Here is a 24126-nt window from a genome sequence, read left to right on the forward strand (position 1 = left end):
ATTTCTGGATTTCACCTTACACAGTCTGTGTATCAGATACAGTTGTTTTCCTCTCCAAGGAGACTGCTTGAAGGGCAGATTGTGCTTAGTAAAACCCTTTGTGTTAATAACTGTCTGTATATACAGTATTTGGTGCTGAATTATTTATGGCGTTAAACATTTATAACTATGCCTGCGGTAGCTTTGTCTTCTGTAATGACTGTGGCAAGTCCACTCTTAAATGCTTTATTTTCATCCATTCCATTTCCAGGTGATGATCTGACTTGATGTGTGTGTGTGTGTATGTATGTATATGTGTGTGTATGTATATATATATATATATATATATATGAGTGTGTGTGTGTGTGTATATGTGTGTATGTATGTATATATATATATATATATATATATATATATATATATATATATATATATATATATAATATACACACCAAGTAGTATCTGTAGTGCCTTTTGAAATCTGCTCTTCCAATACTGTTACTATTTTACTGGTAATACGCTTATTTTTTCATTAACTTTACTAGGTGGCACAGAAAGTTTTGAAGAATGCCAAACAGTCATGCAGCAGGCTTGGGCAGTACAGAATGCCATTTGCCTGGGCAGCAAGGTGAGATGTGGATAAGAATGGGTTTTTATCAATTTAAAGTACGCATTATTTCTACATTAAGCCACAGTTGACAAGATTAAAAGATTTGTAGATTGCTAAACAACAATGTGACCTGTGGGTTCTCGCCTCCAATGTTGAATTGGCGGAGACCAAAATTAGTATAACACGTTAAAGAATCAACAAGGGGATAACTTGCTGATAAGGTCCGACTGGTGTGACTTTGAGAAATCCAAGACCTGAATGGAACTGAGGTATACATGCTTGACCTCTGCTCCATTTATTGTCTCCCAGAGAAAAAGTCAAGTAAATTCTTCTCCTAAAAACCAGGCTTTGCAGAGTCCTATTTTCAAGATTGGGTACCGCCTGTCAGACCCTCAGCAATCAATATGTATATAGGGTATGTTACATAGGGTATTTACACAATGTTTTATCTGCAATGTTGGGAGTGTCTTAAAAGATAAAACAAAATCTGGCTGCAATTGTGCAACCAGGTTATGATTTTTGCTGCCCATGGTTTGAATTGCATGAATCGACTGAAAGGTTTTCTTTGACGTTATGTGGCTGCAGACTTGTGAATCCTCACAGCATGCACACTTCCCACTGTGAGGATTCTCCGGTGTCATCAGTGGGTGTGTGACTGCAACTATGTGATTTGCATACATACGGTCACATGCCGACTGGACGTGCGCGGCCTTGCTCAATGCTAATGTTTTCTGAGCGAGGCCGGACACATCTAGTTGGAATGTGGCTGGAAGTATGCAAATTACATATTTGCGGACACATGACCACCAGAATCTGAGAATCCTCACAGTATCTCAATGAGCGCTCTGTGAGTATTCACAAGTCTGCAATTACACAGAGAGACAGACTTGTACCCTAAAGGTACTGTCGACGCGGTCAGGATCGCTGGTACATCGCTAAGTGGTCGCTAATGAGCTGCCACACAGGCAGATCTCACCAGCGACATAGTAGGGGTCGGGGGTCGCTACTTACCTGTCACACTAGGCGATCCTGCGTCCTCCCGCCCGGCTCCACGCTTGTCGCTCGTCTCTCCACAGGAAGCGCCGTAGGAAGCGCCCAACGAGAAACAGTCCAGGACGTTCTCGCGCGATCACCAATAACCAGCGGGGGAGCGGGTCGTAGGTAAGTATCAGACACAGCGATATCGCTAGCAATATCGCTATAACGTCACAAGTTATAGCGATATTGCTAGCGATATCGCTTAGTGTGACAGGCTCTTAAGGCTGGACAATGCTTTTAACTTCTCAGATATCTACATAGGAAAATACTCAATATTTCCCAACTGCAACATTGCTGCCTGTAGCATTTGTCTTAAGCCAATACTTAATGCTTTTTTTATAGACCTCTATTTAAGGATGCATCTGGGACCCTGGACAAAAATGGAAGATTTTCTACCATTTATAAACAGGACAGCAACAAACTTTCAAATGAGGACATGCTTAAATTGCTAGCCGACTTTAGAAAGTAAGTGTTTTGTGATTGTACATTAATCATAATATGTGGTGTGGGCTTCATAAGAGGTATGGGTGCAAAAAGCTGTCTACTTAAAGTCATAGCCTTTGGAGATATGGCCTGCATCATTCTAAAGCATGATGATATCTTCGAGTGAAATGCTTCTTCTCATATTAGGTATTGAAGGTTATACAATTAATGTGGTTGAAAAAAATACAAAGATCCATAAAGGTTAACAAGGGAACAAGAAAGCGCAAAGGGATGGGGACACGTGCCCAACCACAGTGCATGATTCAGTCCGACACAAGGTGTCACTGAGACTCCAATCATAATGAAACATTATTCAGCATTTTATTAGTTGTATGATTTATTTTTATTATTGGCCGCGCTGCAGTTCTAACCACTGAGCCATCATGCTGCCTTGAACAATATTGCCTGCAAAAAATGGTTCTTGGACCTCTTTTAGATGTTCGTGTGTCCGGTACGTGTGGTGACCGTTTTCACACGTACCGGAGACACTTGCACACGTAGACCCATTCACGTGAATGGGTCTGTGTACATGTCAGTGTGTTTCCACGGACTGTGTGTCCATGCGCAAAATATGCTGACGTCCTTTTTTTTTCTTCTTTTTTTAACAGCATGGGCTGCAAAATGTCCCCCACACGTGCACACAGATGACATCAGTGTGACACGTATCGGCGCCTGGGAGGCAGCGGTACAGTTAGCGCTGTTTCATGTTTCTGAGTGCTGAAGATCGCACTCGTCATTCTCTGCTGTGCCAGTGATCAGCGCAAGCAGGGGAGAATGATGAGAGCCGTCTCCAGCACTCGGCACCAGGGAACAGCACTAACTGTACCTCTGATACTTGTGGTAATGATGTGGAACATGATTGAGACACGTATGCCACAAGTATTGCACACACAGACACTGATGTTTCCGGTACTAGAAATCTCAGGAGGTGTGAATTCGGCCTTACTCTGGTGCTGTTTTAGCACTTTGTTGCCACACATAATGATAGGACAACTGGTAAAATGCAATATCCTGAAGGCATGAATTATAAGAGTGATCTATTTTATATTTATTGAATGTTCATTATTTGTATTTGTGTTTACAGATTTGCATGTTCTAGTTCCCTGCACACCTGTCAATTACTCCCGTCACTCATAGCTCTGCTGTGTTTGGCTTGAAATGAGACCATTGTTATTTCATTCCCATGATATGGCTAAGGGCGTCTAGAATGCCAGAAACGCGTGCTTTTTTTTATCTTCGCATATTGGGTTTTATGACTTGAAAAATAAAAATACAGTGTTTATCTAGCCACTTGAAGTGCTGTTCTCTTCCCTCCTTCCATTCGAAATGTAGGTTTGTGAACTTGAATTTAAAAGTTACGTTCACCAAAATCTCCTAAATTTAAATAAATAAAAAAAGGTAGTTGTTATTTTGGATATTTACTTGAATGTACATGATTACGCTCAAATTTTTTTTGTTTTCTTTTATTCCATAACCATAATGACTATATACAGTAAATGTAGTGAATTTGTACATGTTACAGTATTAATGCCCTGACATATAATGTATAGTAAGTATGCAAGTGGATGCATTATTTAAATATAGAGTTGCAGGATAATAAATATATAATGTGGAGGCTTTACAATTATCATTGGGTTTATCAACAATAAAGCATTAGCAGGCAGCCACAGCCCCCCGTTTCTAATGCTGACCGTATGCATTGAGGACAGTTTGGCTATTGGCTATTTCCTTTCTTCACCCATAAACATGCAACATAGTTTTTATATACAGTTGTGGCCAAAAGTATTGACACCCCTGCAATTTTGTCAGATAATACTCAGTTTCTTCCTGAAAATGATTGCAAACACAAATTCTTTGGTATTATTATCTTCATTTAATTTGTCTTAAATGAAAAAACACAAAAAGAATTGTCCTAAAACCAAATTGGATATAATTTCCACACCAAACATAAAAAAGAGGGTGGACAAAAGTATTGGCACTGTTCGAAAAATCATGTGATGCTTCTCTAATTTGTGTAATTAACAGCACCTGTAACTTACCTGTGGCACCTAACAGGTGTTGGCAATAACTAAATCACACTTGCAGCCTGTTGACATGGATTAAAGTTGACTCAACCTCTGTCCTGTGTCCTTGTGTGTACCACATTGAGCATGAAGAAAAGAAAGAAGACCAACGAACTGTCTGAGGACTTGAGAAACCAAATTGTGAGGAAGCATGAGCAATCTCAAGGCTACAAGTCCATCTCCAAAGACCTGAATGTTCCTGTGTCTACCGTGCGCAGTATCATCAGGAATTTTAAAGCCCATGGCACTGTGGCTAACCTCCCTAGATGTGGACGGAAAATAAAAATTGACAAGAGATTTCAATGCAAGATTGTGCGGATGTTGGATGAAGAACCTCGACTAACATCCAAACAAGTTCAAGCTGCCCTGCAGTCTGAGGGTACAACAGTGTCAACCCATACTATCTGTCGGCATCTGAATGAAAAGGGACTGTATGGTAGGAGACCCAGGAAGACCCCACTTCTTACCCCGAGACATAAATAAGCCAGGCTGGAGTTTGCCAAAACTTACCTGAAAAAGCCTAAAACGTTTTGGAAGACCGTTCTCTGGTCAGATGAGACAAAAGTAGAGCTTTTTGGGCAAAGGCATCAACATAGAGTTTACAGGAGAAAAAAAGAGGCATTCAAAGAAAAGAACACGGTCCCTACAGTCAAACATGGCGGAGGTTCCCTAATGTTTTGGGGTTGCTTTGCTGCCTCTGGCACTGGACTGCTTGACCGTGTGCATGGCATTATGAAGTCTGAAGACTACCAACAAATTTTGCAGCATAATGTAGGGCCCAGTGTGAGAAAGCTGAGTCTCCCTCAGAGGTAATGGGTCTTCCAGCAGGACAATGACCCAAAACACACTTCAAAAAGCACTAGAAAATGGTTTGAGAGAAAGCACTGGAGACTTCTAAGGTGGCCAGCAATGAGTCCAGACCTGAATCCCATAGAACACCTGTGGAGAGATCTAAAAATGGCAGTTTGGAGAAGGCACCCTTCTAATATCAGGGACCTGGAGCAGTTTGCCAAAGGAGAATGGTCTAAAATTCCAGCAGAGCATTGTAAGAAATTCATTGATGGTTACTGGAAGCGGTTGGTCGCAGTTATTTTGGCTAAAGGTTGTACAACCAAGTATTAGGCTGAGGGTGCCAATACTTTTGTCTGGCCCATTTTTGGAGTTTTGTGTGAAATGATCAATGTTTTGCTTTTTGCTTCATTCTCTTTTGTGTTTTTTCATTTAAGACAAATTAAATGAAGATAATAATACCAAAGAATTTGTGATTGCAATCATTTTCAGGAAGAAACTGAGTATTATCTGACAAAATTGCAAGGGTGTCAATACTTTTGGCCACAACTGTAAGCAGACGATTCTGATAGGTCTTGTCTTACAGGAAACAAAGTAAATTGCATGTTGGTGTCCAACGTGGCTGATCTTCCTTTTCACTTACAACAGATGTCTGGTTGCCCTATACACATTAGATTGCCAGTAGACTTTTGGTGGCTTTTTACTACACATCTGTGTCTAACCAGCTGTTCCTGTGACTGTCCACAAAAGTGACACTACATTTCTCTTGTATAGTCACCCTACCTTGTGCCGTCTGTTCACCTCCCGTTGTCTTCTCTGCTGAGACTGACAGTTCAGTCCTCCTCCATCCAGGATGGCCAGCACAGTGGCATGGAGAGCAGTGGTAGGATTGAAATACATCTCAACAGCACAGGAGGCATGTTTCAGAATTACTGCTGTACTTCCCATGCCAATGTTGCAGCCATCTTCGAGGTATGTGAATTGGAAAGCCTGGCCCAGCAAAAAGAGGTAGCTGGAAGCAAACAAAAAGGCACCAGGTAGGAAGACTACACATGACAAATGTATAGCCACTTCTCCGTGCCAGAGTGAAGAGTGTTTAATAAAATGCTACATTACTCTGGCGCCTCATTGGGGGACACAGAACCATGGGTGTTATGCTGCTGTCCACTAGGAGGCGACACTATGCATAATCTGAAAAAGATTAACTTTGGCTTCAGCTCTGCAGTATACACCCCTGGACGGTGTAAGCCTTCTCCAGTTTCGCATAGGAGGCACACCTAAAGATTTTTTTTTTTTCCAACGGATTACAGATGAAGAAAAGTGGGTCTCATGCGAGACTCCCGGCATTGCTCTTTCCTCGGTTGAAGTTGAGATGGATATTCCCCATGTCGCTCCTTCCCCAGCCCGTCGAGTACTGGTTTGAAGTTGAGACCCCCCCCCTCCTTCCCCAATTCCTTTGGGTTCTGGGTTGAGGTCGAGGCGAGAATGAAGACCCCTGATGGTGACAAAAGCACCCTCCCTAATCCCCCTCTGGGGGCATTAGTTTGAGACGCCTCAGGTAGGGTCTGAACAAGGCAGCATTCTGCAGCTCCGAAAGCCAGGGACCCCAGCCCGCTGCGGGCTCCTGTTGGGGCCGGGGGAGAGTGCAGGCAGGCATGGCACATGCAGACACAGGGCTCCCTGCGCCCCTGTCTCTGCGGCAGCACCAGCTCCATAGCGCCTCAGAGGGACCCCTCACATGGCCTCGTTCCAGCTACAAGCCCCACCGCTATCCTGCCTCTTAATCCGGGGGGGTGTGGTTCAGATCCGACCCCCTCCCGGACATCCGCGCCAGCCTGGAGCCCTTCTGGGCATCAGGCTTCTAATTTAGACCGCGGCTTCGGCCTAGCTGAAGCCGCCGCCTCCTCCCCGCCCCCCGGTTGACGAATATGACACTCTACAGTGTCATAGAAGGGGCGGATCGAGACAGACAGGGCGCATTTTTACTTGGCACTGCGCGCTCTTTTCAGCTCTCCGCCCCCTTCTGCCTCCTCGTCCTCTTGGCAGCCATTTTTGCTGCAGCAGAAGGCATCTGTGACATCAGCAGCAACGTCGGCCAGTCTCCGGGGGGCGCAGGACTGTGAATCGTTGGCGCTGGACCTAGGGGCACACTGGTGGGGTAAGATCACAGCTGGGTTTTCTTTACTCAGCTGTGAATCCATATTACCTTTAAGGCTGTCTTATAGGTTTCCTCTGCTTAGCCACCCCTGTAGGCCCCTCTGCATAGCCAGCCCTTCTGCACTCTGTGCACTATGCCGGGCTCAAGGAAGAGAACCAGGCAGGACTGCTTTTATGCATTCTGCACAGCCTGCAAAACAACCCTCCCCAGTGGCAGCACGTACCCGCACTGCCGGGATTCTATCCAAAATACTGGGTCAGAACCCCAAGAGGCCCCTACCAATGCTTCAGCGTCTGCTACAACGCCGGAATGGGCTACTCAGATGTCACAGTCTATGACGCACTCCATAGATAACTTAACCTCCACACTACTCCAGGCACTGCAGGGTCATGTCTCGGCTATGAGCGTTACCCAGCAAAGGGACAGCTTGACTCAGGGACATGCCGCTTCCGACACAGACGTAAGCAGACCCACAGGTCGTGTTCATCTGCGTCATCCTATAGCAAACGGTCATCCCCCTCTAGGGACAGACACCGTGGTTCCAGGTCACCTAGACCGTACCCTAACACAGACAACGCAGATCTCCACAGAGATCCCCGTCCACAGAAGTCCTCTGCCCCAGTTCGCCCACCAGGGAACGCCTTAGCGATACGCAGGATTCAGAAGGCATCTATGACTGCGACTCAGACAATGAAACGGAGAGGTCTCTGGTCCCTGGCCCCCCTAGCAATACAGCGCTAGTTGAGGACATAATTTCTTCCATCCATCGGGTGCTGGACATTTCTGACCCACCCCCGGAACCCCCAGAACCCAAGATTTGCTTTGAACGTGTTCTGAAGCCACCTAAGATCTTCTCTAATCATCCGGAATTTCAGGCGACACTTACTAAGCAGTTTTCGCAGCCTGAGAAGAAATTCACCAATCGCAAATATTTAGAGGCAAGGTACCCCTTCCCACAGAAGGACACCAAGGAGTGGACAGATCCACCCGAAGTGGACCCCCACTCTCTAGGCTAGCAGCACAGACCCTCCTCACTGCCAGATAGCTCAACTGTCAGGGACGCAGCAGACCGGCAGGTAGAACGCATGGCTCGTTCAATCTTCAAAGCGGCAGGGGCCTCTCTGGCTTCCGCGTTCGCTTCAGTCTGGGCGGCCATGGCCATTCTGGCTTGGGCCAAACAATTGCAGGCTGGCCTCCAAGCTTCAAATCCTGAGCTGTCGGACCAAGCGGTTCAAATAGCAGTGGTAGCAGATTACATGCTTCATGCAGCCCTGGATTCCGCAAAAGGTGTAGCGGGAATAGCATCAAACGCCATCACGATCCGGCGTATCCTCTGGCTGCGGGAATGAAAAGCAGACGCTGCCTCAAAAAAGTCCCTCAAGCATCTCCCGTGCCTCAGTGGGCGGCTTTTTGGTGAAAAGTTGGACACCATGATATCCAACGCCACTGGGGGTAAGAGTACCTCTCTCCCTCAACTAAAGCCTAAACGCATGTTCAAAAGGCGTAACCAAACTCTATTCCGATCCTTTCGGAATTCTTCGGGCTGGTCTGTCTCGCGTCCAGCGCAGGGACAACCCACGGGCGGCGCAAAGGCCGGACAGGACCTGGCAAAGCCCAAAGGAGGAAAACCTCAGACTTTCTCCTCTTCACGACTCACGAATTCCGGAAGACACCCCACCCGTAGGCGGACGACTTCTACTCTTTCAGCAAGTCTGCCTGCCTATTACAGAAGACAGGTGGGTCAAGGAAATAGTGTCTTCCGGATACAAGATCGAGTTTACTTCCAGCCCACCAAAACCGGTTCTTCCTCTCCATTCCCTCAAAACCGCCACACAAGGCTCGAGCCTTCCATCAAGCGGTTTCCTCCCTCCTTTAAGCTGGAGTCATAGTGCCGGTTCCCGCGGCCAAGCGCTTCCGAGGGTTCTACTCCAATCTGTTCATAGTCCCCAGAAAGGAGGCAGCGTCCGGCCCATTCTGGACCTAAAACAACTCAACAAGTACGTACGGCTTCATCATTTTCGCATGGAGTCCCTTCGGTCCATGGAGAAGGGAGAATATCTCGTCTCCATAGACATACAAGACGTATACTTGCATATACCGATTGCTCCCGCCCATCAGAGATTTCTCAGGTTCGCAATCAACCAGGACCACTACCAGTTCGTGGCTCTCCCGTTCGGACTTGCCACGGCTCCAAGAACGTTTACCAAGATCATGGCAGCCAGCATGGACGTTCTACACTCCAGAGGCATAGTAGTCATTCCATACCTAGACGACCTTCTCATCAAGGCTTCCTCCTTCAAGGACTGCGAGGTCAGCGTCTCAATCACAATCGACACTCTAAGTCGCCTGGCCTGGCTAGTCAACTTGCAAAAGTCATCAACTGCCCCGAGTCAGTCTCTGACCTTCCTGGGGATGCTATTCGACACCTCCAGGGGTCTGGTGCTCCTTCCCAGGGACAAGGCACTGGCTCTCCGTCTAGGAGTTCGCATACTCCTCCACAATACCCCCCCCCCCCCCCCCCCGATCTCTCCGGTTTGCCATGAGAGTCCTTGGCAGGATTGCAGCAGCAATGGAGGCGGTACCATTTGCCCAGTTTCACCTCAGGCCTCTTCAACTAGCCATCCTCAAGTCCTGGGACAGGAATCCTTTCTCCCTCGACAGGGAGTTCCGGCTAACATCGGCAACCAGGAGGTCCCTGCACTGGTGGCTCAAGCCAACCTCGGTTGCAACAGGAAAATCTTTTCTCTCAGGTCAATGGAAGGTCCTGACCACCGACGCGAGCCTGACAGGTTGGGGTGCGGTGCACCTACATCACAGCACAGGGCAAGTGGTCACCAGTGGAAGCGAGCATGCCCATCAATATCCTGGAAATTCGAGCCATCTTCCTGGCATTGAGAGCCTTTTGTCACTTACTGGCAGCCTCTCATATCAGAGTACAGTCGGACAATGCCACGGCGGTGGCATATGTGAACCACCAAGGCGGGACCCGCAGTACCCATTCGATGAGAGAGGTGGCACATATCCTCCACTGGGCGGAAGACACGAGGTCGGTACTCTCTGCGGTCCACATTCCAGGTGTGGACAACTGGGAAGCTGACTTTCTCAGCAGACAAGGAATGGACTCGGGGGAGTGGTCCCTCCATCCCAAAATTTTTCGCCAGATCTGCCATCGCTGGGGGACCCCGGACGTCGACCTAATGGCATCCCATCTCAATGCCAAGGTCTCCAATTTCATGGCCAGGACACGCGATCCGCGGTCGCTCGGAGCAGATGCCCTGGTTCAGGACTGGACCCAGTTCCAGATCCTGTACATTTTTCCACCTCTCCCCCTGATATCCAGAGTCATTAGGAAGATCAAACAAGAGGGAGTTCCAACCATCCTGATTGCAGCGGACTGGCCCAGACGTACATGGTGCGCCGACATCGTGCAACTTACAGCATACGCCACCTGGCGTCTCCCCGACCGTCCGGATCTTTTGTCACAAGGCCCGTTCTAACCCCAGAACTCAGGGGCTCTCAAATTGACGGCGTGGCCCTTGATACCTGGGTTCTAACCTAGGCAGGGCTCTCACCGGATGTCATTAGAACAATAATCAGGGTACGGAAGCCAGCCTCCGCTAAGATCTATTACCGTACCTGGAGAGCTTTCTTTACTTGGTGCGAATCTCACGGCCAGATCCCACTCCCTTATTCCCTCCCAAAGGTACTTGGCTTTCTCCAATCGGGCCTGGACGCCAGGCTATCCCTGGGCTCCCTTAAGAGCCAGGTGCTAGCGCTCTCAGTGCTTTTGCAAAGACGCATTGCTAACAGGCCGCAAGTAACGACTTTTCTCCAGGGGGTTTCCCGATTGGTTCCCCCCTACATACGTCCACTGGAAACGTGGGGCCTCAACCTGGTCCTGACAGCATTGCAGGCACAACCTTTCGAACCCCTTAAGGAAGTCCCACTCCGCCTTCTATCACAGAAGGTGGTCTTTCTGGTGGCAATCACCTCGCTACGCGGGGTGTCTGAGCTGTCAGCACTCTCCTGCAGACGGCCCTTCCTGGCTTTTCACCAGGACAAGGTGGTTCTTCGTACAGTCCCGTCCTTCTGAAGGTTGTGTCCAACTTCCACCTCAATGAGGAAATTTCACTGCCATCCCTTTGCCCGGTTCTGGTTCATAGAGTGGAGAAGGTTCTGCATACGCATGACCTCGTCAGGGCATTGCGTATATATGTGTATAGGACTGCACCCTTCCGGAAGTCTGATTCCCTTTTCCTTCTTCCGGAAGGTGTTCGCAAAGGTCTGCCGGCTTCCAAAGCTACCCTTGCCAGGTGGATCAAGTCCACCATACAAGAGGCTTACCGTCTTACCAATTCTCCTTGTCCGGCCGGTATCGCGGCACACTCTACGCTGGCGGTAGGGGCCTCCTGGGCCATTCGGCACCAGGCTTTGGCACAACAAGTGTGCAAGGCAGCCACTTGGACTACGCTACACACGTTAACTAAACACTACAGAGTTCATACCCAGTCCTCAGCGGACACGAGCCTGGGTAGACGGGTTCTGCAGGCGGCAGTGCCCCTAGTTTAGGGACCTGTCAGCACAATATTCGTCCATTGCTTCCCACCCAGGGACTGCTTTGGGACGTCCCATGGTTGTGTCCCCCAATGAGGCGACAGAGTAAAGGAGATTTTTGTGTACTCACCGTAAAATCTCTTTCTCTTAGCCTCTAATTGGGGGACACAGCTCCCATCCTGTTGTCCTTACGGGCCGTTGTTACGGTTCAGTTCTCTTATTGTTCTTGAGCTCGTGCATAGTAGCCTTCTTACAGGCATGGTTATGTTGTTTCTGTTATGTTCCTCCTAATGCTTTTGCACAAAGCTGGAGAAGGCTGATGCCGTCCAGGGGTGTATACTGCAGAGGAGGAGCCAAAGTTAATCTTTTTCAGATTATGCATAGTGTCGCCTCCTAGTGGACAGCAGCATAACACCCATGGTTCTGTGTCCCCCAATTAGAGGCTAAGAGAAAGAGATTTTACGGTGAGTACACAAAAATCTCCTTTTTTACATATTGTACATCAAACTGAAAATACTTAAAAGTGGTTGTCCGGCCATAGGCTGCAAGTCTGCAGTCACTCTATGTAACTGCAGACTTGTGAATCCTCACCACGCGCACTGTGGTCACGTGCCAATTAGATGGGTACTGCCTCGCTCAATGCAAGTGTATTGCGGGAGGCCGGACACAGTCTAGTAGGAATATAGCAAATTGCTTACTGGCAGTCATATGACCGCCCGCTGCCATCACTGGAGAATCCTCAGTGTGCGTGATGTGAGGATTCACAAGGGTGCTGTCATAAAAAGTGGCTGCAGACTTGTAGCCTAAGGCCGGACAACCTCTTTAGGCACTGTATATAATCTTGCTTTAGGCACTGTATGTAATCTTGCTACATACCTGTTGGGCTTACAGGCAACATTCACATAACTTTATAAAGTTTTGTTTCTGTGGAACTCAAATGCTAACTGTGTGCCATTAACTTGAGGGACAAACTCATCCATAGCACAGGATCAGAATAGGACATGCATTCATTTTAATGGAATAGACACCTGTTTTGCTGTGTGTTTTTTTTTTTTTACCATTTTACTCATTTTAATGCCACATCAATGGGAAAAAATTTTTTATACTCATCCCATTTCTATCTTAAGGCGCAACCCGCGATGTAGTGATGTCAACCGCCAAGAGGCCGAACTCCCTTGTAAGGCTTAGTCTTGTGTTAGGCATTTTTAGGGTTGAAAAACATCTGGCAATCAAATGATTAAATATCGAGGGCACATGTTCAGATAAAAGAAAGTGTAGCAATAAAGCAGGTTGTATTCGAGCACTCTGGGGGACCTGTTTCATAAAATGGTATTTAAAATAGTGTTTCTTCTGAAACTTGACATATTCACTCCAGCTGAGAAGGTGCTTCTGTCTTTTACGCCTCTTTAGACTTCCAAAAGCGTGAGCGCAATCTGTAAGAAAATATTCCTGCCTTCTGGGTTAAGAAAGCGTCAGTTTGAGATTTATTGATATGTTGAGGGAAATCTAAAACCTGAATCAGATAGTGTAATACAAAACCTGGTTATTGTACGTTTCCTGCTCTTTAGTACCCGTTTTTAAGCATAATATAATCTTCTTCTTGTAGACCTGAGAAGTTGGGCAAGCTTCCGGTAATATTAGGAAATCTAGACATCCACATTGACAATGTTTCTCCAGATTTTCCAAGTAAGAGCCTTATTTTCTGGTAATGGCATCATCTGTAAATGTACGACCATTGCTTCAGCCTCTCACTATCTGTGTGATATTGTAGATTACGTGAACTCCTCGTACATTCCCATGAAGCAGTTTGAGAACAATGCCGACACCGTGGTCACATTCGAAGTAGAGGAGTTTGTTCCTTGCATTCCCAAACACACGCAGCCATTCACCATCTACAATAACCATCTCTATGTTTATCCAAAGCATCTGAAATATGACGGGCAAAAGGCATTTGCAAAGGTAATTTTGGAATGGTTTGTATTTGGTAATAACATGGCGGCACCCTGTTCCAGGAAGTTATGTTCACACACATCCACTTGAATGAGGTTGCTTCTTGTGGATCTAAATCGTGTGACTGATTGTGTCTGACATCACCTTAAAGCCTGAGTCTAAGGGTACATCCACATGGAGAACATTTCCACAATGGTAGTTTTTAATTTTGCAGCAACATGAGCCTATTTCACTGCAGAAACCCTCCATAATTGCTGCAGATTTCTCTTTTAATTATGGATAATGACTTTGCTTTAGTCAGATATTTATATTGTTTTCTCCTTACCAAACTGTCCTTTAGTCAGATTAATTTTGAGTTAAAGGGGTTGTCTGCTATTCGGACAATCCCTTCTCAATCCCTATGTTCCCCCCCAGTAAAATAATCCTTATACTGACTTCCAGTACCAGCGCCGTTACAGTGGTGTCAGCATTGGCTTTCCCGGGGCTCGCGTGACATATTGTGTGGCCAATCATCACTGGCTTCCCTGTCGCCTCCTTCAGACACATCAAAACATCCAAGGGAAGTGAGCGAACAGCCGCAGCTGTTACTTTCTCCGGTTGTCAATTACGTCCGTAAGAGAAGAGAGGGATACAAGAGCTGATTGTCTGCAGTGATCACGTGACATAACTTCACGCGATTCCAGGGAGAGGCAGTGCCAAAGGCACTGGCATCGGAAGTTAGTTCCTGGGGGAAAGCATAGGGATTGAGAAGCGGTTGTCCGAGTAGTGGACAACCCCTTTAAGGTGTCTATTATCTGTTTACCTTCATAATAAAATACTATAGTCATAGCTAAGCAATTTTATTTTATTAGGCAAGGAATATAGCTGTATCCATAGAATTCAGAGAGTCCGATGACGACGAGGCACAGCCATTAAAGGTTTGTGGCAAGTTTATATTCTACACCGTTTTTATTTGATTCCACGCTAATATTTGTTTTTGTACACAATTTTACATAAATATGAGGTTAAGTAACTCATTACATTCCTAATCGTCAGTTACTGCTTGGATTAATTGTTTTCACTATAGTGCATATATGGCAGACCTGGCGGCCCTGTGTTTGTGAAGAACGCTCTCGCTGCTGTTCTGCACCATCAACAGAATCCAGAGTTCTACGATGAGGTGGGTTTCTGGATATTGAAAACTATATTTTTTTAAAAAAAAGTTCTGCTACATTTCTGTCATTTTGTGAAACATGAATGTCTGTTAACTTTTGCTAAACCTTGAAAAACAACATATACGGTATATATTTTTACGAAAAAACGACCGCTTTCAGGTTTAAGAAGTTGTCCACTACCTGGACAACTTCTTGTCATACTCCTCGCTTGTCCCTCCTTAAATAATAAAGCTTATGCTCCCCTCCTGTGCTGGCGCCGCTCCTGCGCTGTCTGCACTCGTTTTCCCCGGGACTTCTGTGCTGTTCTTGTGACACATGACGGTGGCGCCCAATCAGCTCCACATTCAGCACCGGCGTCACTGTCCCCGTCTCCTGTCAAATTGAGAGTGAAGAGGAAGTCCGAGATCAGCTGTAGCCCCATTTGTGGATGTCGGACCCTCTTGCCACCCTCATGGAGTCAGTTTCTGACATTTTGAGCAGATGCATGGATGTTAGTGGCCTGCTGGAGGTCATTTTGCAGGGCTCTGGAACTGCTGCTCCTGTTCCTCCTCTCACAAAGGAGGAGGTAGCCATCCTGGGTTGTTGCCCTCCTATGGCCCCCTCTGTGTCTCCTGGTGTACTGACCTGTCTCCTGGTAAAGTATCTGCTCCATGTTCTGGACACTGCTGACAGACACAGCTACCCTTCTTGTCACAGCTCTCATTGATGTACCATCCTGGATGAGCTGCATTAACTAAGCAACTTCTGTGGATTGTAGACACCGCCTCATGCTACTGTACTGTACCTCTAGGGGTGAGAGCAATGACAAAATGCAAAGGTGACCAAAACAACAGTCAAAAAGGATGAGAAAAGAGAAAAAAACACTCCTTTATAGGGGTTGTCTTGCTAATTGCCTAGCATTTCTTTTGGGTTTTTTTTTATAATATATTTTTTTATTAAGAAAACTGAAGCCACAATACAATTAAGTACTTTTTAATTACAGAGCAATTTCTAGATAATATGTGTGTCGCAGGGTTTAGAGGGTTTAACTAACAGAGTCAGACCTAACAGTATAACCAGGAAAACAATCAAACATTACATTGGTACAAGTTTGAGAGGAGAATAAGGAGCGAATGCATATGAGTGAGTCATCTGTGGAACAGTATCGAAAGTTAGGATTTTTAGAGGCTTTGTTTGAGGAGTGCACCAGAGAGGGAAGCCTAGTAGCCTATGAGGCGAGGGTCTTCCAGATGAAGGGGGTTTATAGGATGGTAGATAGTGAGTGGACCAACCTGGAAGAGGATAGAGGACGGATAGCTTTTGGAGGATTTTATTGTGCGTATTTTAGTCTCCAGATAGACCAAGCATTTAAAAAAAGGGATGTGAGTGAGACTCCCAGCTGGAGAGTTCCTCCATTCTGTATATGAGTTTAACTTTTTCGATCCATTCGGCTAAGGATGGAGGAGATGGGTCCCTCCAGTGGGAAGTGTTTAGCCGCGCTCAATAACAGGGCTAAGGGCCCATGTTTCTTTAGCTTACAGTCAGGTGTGGGGCAGGACAGCAGTACTTCCTTAGGGGAAAGATTTCTGGCCATTAGCTTAAGCTCTATCAGCGTTTTGTTGACCCCTTACCAAAATTCCCCAAGGAGAGGACAGGTCCAGTATATATGTGACATATTGCCTATTCCCAAACCATACTTCCAACACATTTTTGATTCGGCTAAACCAAGGTGATGTAAAAACTCAGGCGTTCTATACCATCTCGTGAGAATTTTATAGGCGTTTTCTTGTAGCAACGTGCATCTGGAAAAACCTTTTGAATTGGCTAGAATTTTATGAACCTCTGAGTCAGTTAGCGATATGCCTAGCTCCTTTTCCCAAGAGAGAAGGCAGACTGGTTTGGATGTGTTGGGGGGGGGGGGGTTAAATAATGTTTTTATATATTCTGGAAAGCAGCTTTGGAATAGGCAGCTGATTACCTAGCATTTCTGCCTGTTGTCTGTTCCATTTGCACAATAGCAGTAGAAATTGATTCACAATCACTGTTGCTTCATACAGTTGTGGCCAAAAGTATTGACACCCCTGCAATTTTGTCAGATAATACTCAGTTTCTTCCTGAAAATTATTATTATTATTTATTGTTATAGCGCCATTTATTCCATGGCGCTTTACATGTGATTGCAAATACAAATTCTTTGGTATTATTATCCTCATTTAATTTGTCTTAAATGAAAAAACACAAAAGAGAATGAAGCAAAAAGCAAAACATTGATCATTTCACACAAAACTCCAAAAATGGGCCAGACAAAAGTATTGGCGCCCTCAACCTAATACTTGGTTGCACAACCTTTGGCCAAAATAACTGCGACCAACCGCTTCCTGTAACCATCAATGAGTTTCTTACAATGCTCTGCTTGAATTTTAGACCATTCTTCTTTGGCAAACTGCTACAGGTCCCTGATATTAGAAGGGTGCCTTCTCCAAACTGCCATTTTTAGATCTCTCCACAGGTGTTCTATGGGATTCAGGTCTGGACTCATTGCTGGCCACCTTAGAAGTCTCCAGTGCTTTCTCTCAAACCATTTTCCTAGTGCTTTTTGAAGTGTGTTTTGGGTCATTGTCCTGCTGGAAGACCCATGACCTCTGAGGGAGACCCAGCTTTCTCACACTGGGCCCTACATTATGCTGCAAAATTTGTTGGTAGTCTTCAGACTTCATAATGCCATGCACACGGTCAAGCAGTCCAGAGCCAGAGGCAGCAAAGCAACCCCAAAACATCAGGGAACCTCCGCCATGTTTGACTGTAGGGACCGTGTTTTTTTCTTTGAATGCCTCTTTTTTTTCTCCTGTAAACTCTGTTGATGCCTTTGCCCAAAAAGCTCTACTTTTGTCTCATCTGACCAGAGAACATTATTCCAAAACGTTTTTGGCTTTTTCAGGTAAGTTTTGGCAAACTCCAGCCTGGCTTTTTTATGTCTCGGGGTAAGAAGTGGGGTCTTCCTGGGTCTCCTACCATACAGTCCCTTTTCATTCAGACACCGACGGATAGTACGGGTTGACATGGTTGTACCCTAGGACTGCAGGGCAGCTTGGACTTGTTTGAATGTTAGTCGAGGTTCTTTATCCAACATCCACACAATCTTGCATTGAAATCTCTTGTCAGTTTTTCTTTTCCGTCCACATCTAGGGAGGTTATCCACAGTGCCATGGGCTTTAAACTTCTTGGTGACACTGCGCACGGTAGACACAGGAACATTCAGGTCTTTGGAGATGGACTTGTAGCCTTGAGATTGCTCATGCTTCCTCACAATTTGGTTTCTCAAGTCCTCAGACAGTTCTTTGGTCTTCTTTCTTTTCTCTATGCTCAATGTGGTACACACAAGGACACAGGACAGAGGTTGAGTCAACTTTAATCCATGTCAGCTGGCTGCAAGTGTGATTTAGTTATTGCCAACACCTGTTAGGTGCCACAGGTAAGTTACAGGTGCTGTTAATTACACAAATTAGAGAAGCATCACATGATTTTTCAAACAGTGCCAATACTTTTGTCCACCCTCTTTGTTATGTTTGGTGTGGAATTATATCCAATTTGGCTTTAGGACAATTCTTTTTGTGTTTTTTCATTTAAGACAAATTAAATGAAGATAATACCAAAGAATTTGTGTTTGCAATCATTTTCAGGAAGAAAGTATTATCTGACAAAATTGCAGGGGTGTCAATACTTTTGGCCACAACTGTAACTGGACAGGTAGTTTTCACACAAGTGTGATTGACTTGGAGTTACATGGTGTTGTTTAAGTGTTCCCTTTATTTTTTTGAGCAATGTATATTATTACCAGTTGCCCAAATATGTATGGAAACAGTTATATCAGGTCATTTAATTGGAATGTGTCAGTAGAATTTGTATATGAAGACTAGTCCAGCAATACCTTTACATGGCCAGTCTGTTCCTCTGTTGCTGAGAAATCACTGTTTAAATTGATATGCAAAGGAGGCTGTAGATATGATGCCTCTGTCACTCCAGCTCTATTCCCCACCCAGTGTCTGCCCTTCCTGGTTGACTGATGGCTCTTTTTTCTGAAGTCACACAGCAGACAGGCTGTCATTGAAGCAGGAGGAGGTGGCACTGTGTGGGGGAATAGAGCTGGAGTGATAGAGGCTGCAGCTCTGTTCATATCAGCCTAATTTGTATGTCAATTAAATGATTATTTCTCAGTTATGGAGGAATAGACTGGCCATGTGAAAGTGTTAAATAGTTTTGGGGTGAATCTTGATGACCGATCCCTTTTAAGGTGGAGGTTGTTTAAAAAGGTTTTTATTTTCTCTCTCTCTCATTTATGGTTATATAAGTGTTTTAATTATAATCAACAAATAAACGTTAATGTTTGTATCTGGTAGTATGCCATGCCAGTCTTGTTCACGGCATGTTTTCTTTATATCATGATTGCACTATGTAATGTGGCTGTATGATGGCTCTGCCTCTGCTCTCAAGTCCCTAAAATTAGTAATAGGCGCTGTTTTATTCTGGCATCTTGTTTGTTTAGGTTATAAAAAGTCTCCATTGTTAAACCTGGCTGGCTTTGAAGAGGACTTAAAGTGATGTCATTTAAGGCTTGTTTTTTTTTTTCCATTCTTACAGATTAAAATAGAGCTGCCCACACAGCTTCATGAAAAACACCATTTGTTGTTCACGTTCTTCCATGTCAGCTGCGACACATCAAGCAAAGGAGGCACTAAGAAGAAAGATGTCATAGAAAGCCAAGGTTTGGCCAAATAAAAGAATTAAGACAACGCTGGCATTTAATTACCAAGACTTATTTCTTAAAATTGATCAAAATAATAAATCTGAGAATCCCTGTGACTGTATAATGGGACTCTCACACGGAAAAAAAATATTATTTTTTTTAAGAAAATGAGTATGTAAAAGCCAAGGGAATAGTAACGTTGCAGAAAAGTTTTTCTGCTTTTGTACAATGGCCATGTATTCAACTTAATGATTAGCTCTAACCGCGTTTTTCCACCTGGCTCCTTTTTTAAGATTTAGTTTTTTTTCCTGTTTTTGTAAGATTACAATCATGTGACTCAAACTAAAGTCATCTACTTATGGCATGATCACATAAGTCCTTGGCACCACTTGCACATGAATTTTATTTATTGTTGCCTAAACTGAATCCCTATTACAGAAAATCTGTGACCTGATTTTTGCTATCTCATCTGAATGCAGCAAGATGTAGAGGTAGAGACCCTGATTCCAGCACTGACTCAATCATTGTACGTTTTACTGCAGTTTCGATACAATCACTTGTTGTTTTTTGTGCTGCAGACCCAGCAGTTCTCTGTATAACCCTATCCTCACACCTGATTGGCAGCTTTCTGTGTACACTGGGCTTAGTCAGAAAGCTGCTAATCGGTGGAGAGGGCGGGGTTATGCAGAACTCCTGAATATGGAGGACTACATGACTGTAGGTCTACTAGTCCTCTTGTGATAACACCAATATAACCTGAATTTAGCAGTATTTATGTAAATCAGTCAATTATATATAATATTAATAGTTCTACTATATATAGCAGCTAAAAGAATGGTAGACCATTCGAAATATTAAGAAAAACCAACAAGACAGTGTTCGAATTTTGGTCAATAAAGAAGTGTCATATTATAATCTGAATACAGAAATTCCGGATAATAATAAAAGAAACAATATCTTTATTATAAAAGTATACCTTTATTAAAATAGGGTAACAATAGTATACAACCGTGTCCTCTGTGTAAAATGAATAATAATAATTAAAATAAAAAATAGAAAAATACCATATATAGATACGTAAAGATATAATAGTGATAAACACCCTGAGAAAAAGGAAATATATTTGATATAAACAAAATGTGAATTTCCAAAAATTCAAAAAATTATCATCTTAATATAAAGTGCCAAGTGCCAAAAAAGACAATATATTGCAAAATAAGAAAAAATGGAATATATAGCGCTTTTCCAATAGCAACAACATGTGACTTTAAAACAAAGTGCCAAGTGCAATATAACCAGACAAGGGTATAATCATTCAAAGTGCCAATGTGCATATGGCTAGGATAGATAATGAGAGAAAATGAGAAAGGTATATACCTGGAGCACAGCCTGCCGGTCACAGAGAAACACAGCCCCGACGCGCGTTTCGGAATTGATCCTTCGTCAGGGGGTGGTCTCTGATCTAAACCGGGTCCTTTAAATATACATCCGCTGATTAATGTCCGGGATTTGGGCCTATTGCGGCGCGCGCGCCGCCATGGTAACCCGGATATACAACCCGCCCCCACATCACATGACCGGCAACCCGGAACTAACCGCCGTTGCCTAGTCACAGACGCAGGAGCGAGGAGTCCAGGATCCTGGCTGCGCAAGCGCACAGGTCCACCCACAACAATACTCAGCAGATCCAATGTGAGGGGGAGAGGATTCAACGGCGCATGCGCTACCGGACCAACAGGAATGTGAATGCGTACGCGCTATCCACAGCATGTTGCCATGGACACGCGACGCAGACACACAACCATGTCACCAGAAGCGCACGCGCACTTCCTAAACCCAAACACATGGGTAAAAAAGTGTCCATATAAATGAATGAAATATAAATAGAGAAGGGAGGGGGAATTAATTGGCACTATATCATAATCACAAAAAATTATATGACTGAATAATAAAATATAATAACCACAATCATATAAATCAAAATTATGTAGATTAACAATTAACATAATACAATGGCCACAAAATAAGTAAAATATACCCCCGAGATTATATATTTTATATTCTCAGAAAAAGGAAAGAAAAGGAAAATAAATAAATAATAATAAAAATAAATATAAATATATATAAAAATAATAATAAATATAAATAAATAAAAATAATAATAAAAATAAAAATAAATAAATATAAATAAAAATGAATATAAATAAATATAAATAAAAATAAATATAGGTGTAGAAATAAAAATAATATAAGTAGATAAATAAAAATAAATATAAATAAAAATTTAATAATAATAATACTAATACAACATATATAGGAGAGATAGTATATAGGAATAAAGTCTCCATCTTCTTTTCACTTTCCATTCCAGATGTTTATATAGACAAAATATTAGCATGTCAATCCATGAATCCTCATAGTGAAGAATCTCACTCAATCGACTCACGAAAAAGGTACAAAAAATCTAAAAGGAATATAAAAAGGGTTAAAATTGTTGAAAATGAGAACAGATTCAGAGAAAGAAAGCAGTTCACAACTTATAATTATAAGAAAGGAGCGAAGCTCAGATTCTCATTTAATCCTAAGGGCGATACTGTGTTAAGGTTCCAGATCCATTTTGCTTCTAACCGAGCCAAGGGAGCACTGATTTTTCCGCCCCTAATATTAGGTTTTATCATATCAATGCCAATTATTCGTAAAAGATCTGCATTACAGTTATGATGCATCTTAAAATGTTTCGGAATAGTTTTTAACATATCCAAATCCTCTATTTCTTTTGCAGCAATAATCCCCAAAACGTGTTCCCGAACTCTTACTTTTAACTGTCTTGTTGTCAGTCCGACATATATTAAGGAACATGGGCAGGTAGCATAATAAACTACCGCTTTTGATGTACATGTTATTGTGTGTGTAATTTTATATGTCTTAGACCCGTCTGAATTGGAGAATGTGTTAGCCCGATCGACGTTTGGACATGCCACACATCTGCCGCATGGTTTACATCCCCAAGGTGGTTTTGGCATTGATAAAAATGTTGACTGGACTGGATCAGAAACATAATGGCTTTTAACCAATTTATCTCCCAAATTTGCTGATCTTCTATATGTCATACTCGGTTCTGATCCAATATATTTGGATAGTATAGCATCGGTATGCAATATAGGCCAGGCTTTCCTTAAACAATTCACCATGGCATCTGTCTGACCGTGATATTGGGTCAGGCGGAGGATCTTAAACTCAGATTTTTACAACGTGGGTATAGCAATAGATCCATTAAAAGGGCTTTTAATAGGGCAAAAAATACCTCTCGTCATGAAGCACTTTATTCGGCTAAACCGTTAAAAACAGAGAAAACAGTGAGGTTTATTACCCAATATCACGGTCAGACAGATGCCATGGTGAATTGTTTAAGGAAAGCCTGGCCTATATTGCATACCGATGCTATACTATCCAAATATATTGGATCAGAACCGAGTATGACATATAGAAGATCAGCAAATTTGGGAGATAAATTGGTTAAAAGCCATTATGTTTCTGATCCAGTCCAGTCAACATTTTTATCAATGTCAAAACCACCTTGGGGATGTAAACCATGCGGCAGATGTGTGGCATGTCCAAACGTCGATCGGGCTAACACATTCTCCAATTCAGACGGGTCTAAGACATATAAAATTACACACACAATAACATGTACATCAAAAGCGGTAGTATATTATGCTACCTGTCCATGTTCCCTAATATATGTCGGACTGACAACAAGACAGTTAAAAGTAAGAGTTCGGGAACATGTTTTGGGGATTATTGCTGCAAAAGAAATAGAGGATTTGGATATGTTAAAAACTATTCCGAAACATTTTAAGATGCATCATAACTGTAATGCAGATCTTTTACGAATAATTGGCATTGATATGATAAAACCTAATATTAGGGGTGGAAAAATCAGTGCTCCCTTGGCTCGGTTAGAAGCAAAATGGATCTGGAACCTTAACACAGTATCGCCCTTAGGATTAAATGAGAATCTGAGCTTCGCTCCTTTCTTATAATTATAAGTTGTGAACTGCTTTCTTTCTCTGAATCTGTTCTCATTTTCAACAATTTTAACCCTTTTTATATTCCTTTTAGATTTTTTGTACCTTTTTCGTGAGTCGATTGAGTGAGATTCTTCACTATGAGGATTCATGGATTGACATGCTAATATTTTGTCTATATAAACATCTGGAATGGAAAGTGAAAAGAAGATGGAGACTTTATTCCTATATACTATCTCTCCTATATATGTTGTATTAGTATTATTATTATTATTAAATTTTTATTTATATTTATTTTTATTTATCTACTTATATTATTTTTATTTCTACACCTATATTTATTTTTATTTATATTTATTTTTATTTATATTCATTTTTATTTATATTTATTTATTTTTATTTTTATTATTATTATTATTTTTATTTATTTATATTTATTATTATTTTTATTTATATTTATTTTTATTATTTATTTATTTATTTTCCTTTTCTTTCCTTTTTCTGAGAATATAAAATATATAATCTCGGGGGTATATTTTACTTATTTTGTGGCCATTGTATTATGTTAATTGTTAATCTACATAATTTTGATTTATA

The 24126-nt window shown here is 43.2% G+C and overlaps 1 protein-coding gene across 11 annotated transcripts in view; it reads left to right on the forward strand.

Moving 5' to 3' along the window:
- DOCK9 (dedicator of cytokinesis 9) overlaps positions 1 to 24126 on the forward strand; it is a 345565-nt gene that overhangs the window by 182669 nt on the left and 138770 nt on the right. For all 11 annotated transcript variants that reach the window (XM_073569540.1, XM_073569534.1, XM_073569535.1 and 8 more), the window contains exons 14-20: positions 525 to 607; positions 1970 to 2092; positions 13281 to 13360; positions 13446 to 13633; positions 14476 to 14541; positions 14691 to 14783; positions 19396 to 19519. In XM_073569540.1, coding sequence (XP_073425641.1) covers positions 525 to 607; positions 1970 to 2092; positions 13281 to 13360; positions 13446 to 13633; positions 14476 to 14541; positions 14691 to 14783; positions 19396 to 19519 — 757 coding nt within the window. The remainder of the gene's footprint in view (positions 1 to 524; positions 608 to 1969; positions 2093 to 13280; positions 13361 to 13445; positions 13634 to 14475; positions 14542 to 14690; positions 14784 to 19395; positions 19520 to 24126) is intronic.

This window comes from Dendrobates tinctorius, unplaced genomic scaffold (assembly GCF_039654945.1).
Source record: "Dendrobates tinctorius isolate UK_male_01 unplaced genomic scaffold, ASM3965494v1 ptg000026l, whole genome shotgun sequence".
Lineage (NCBI taxonomy): Eukaryota > Metazoa > Chordata > Amphibia > Anura > Dendrobatidae > Dendrobates > Dendrobates tinctorius.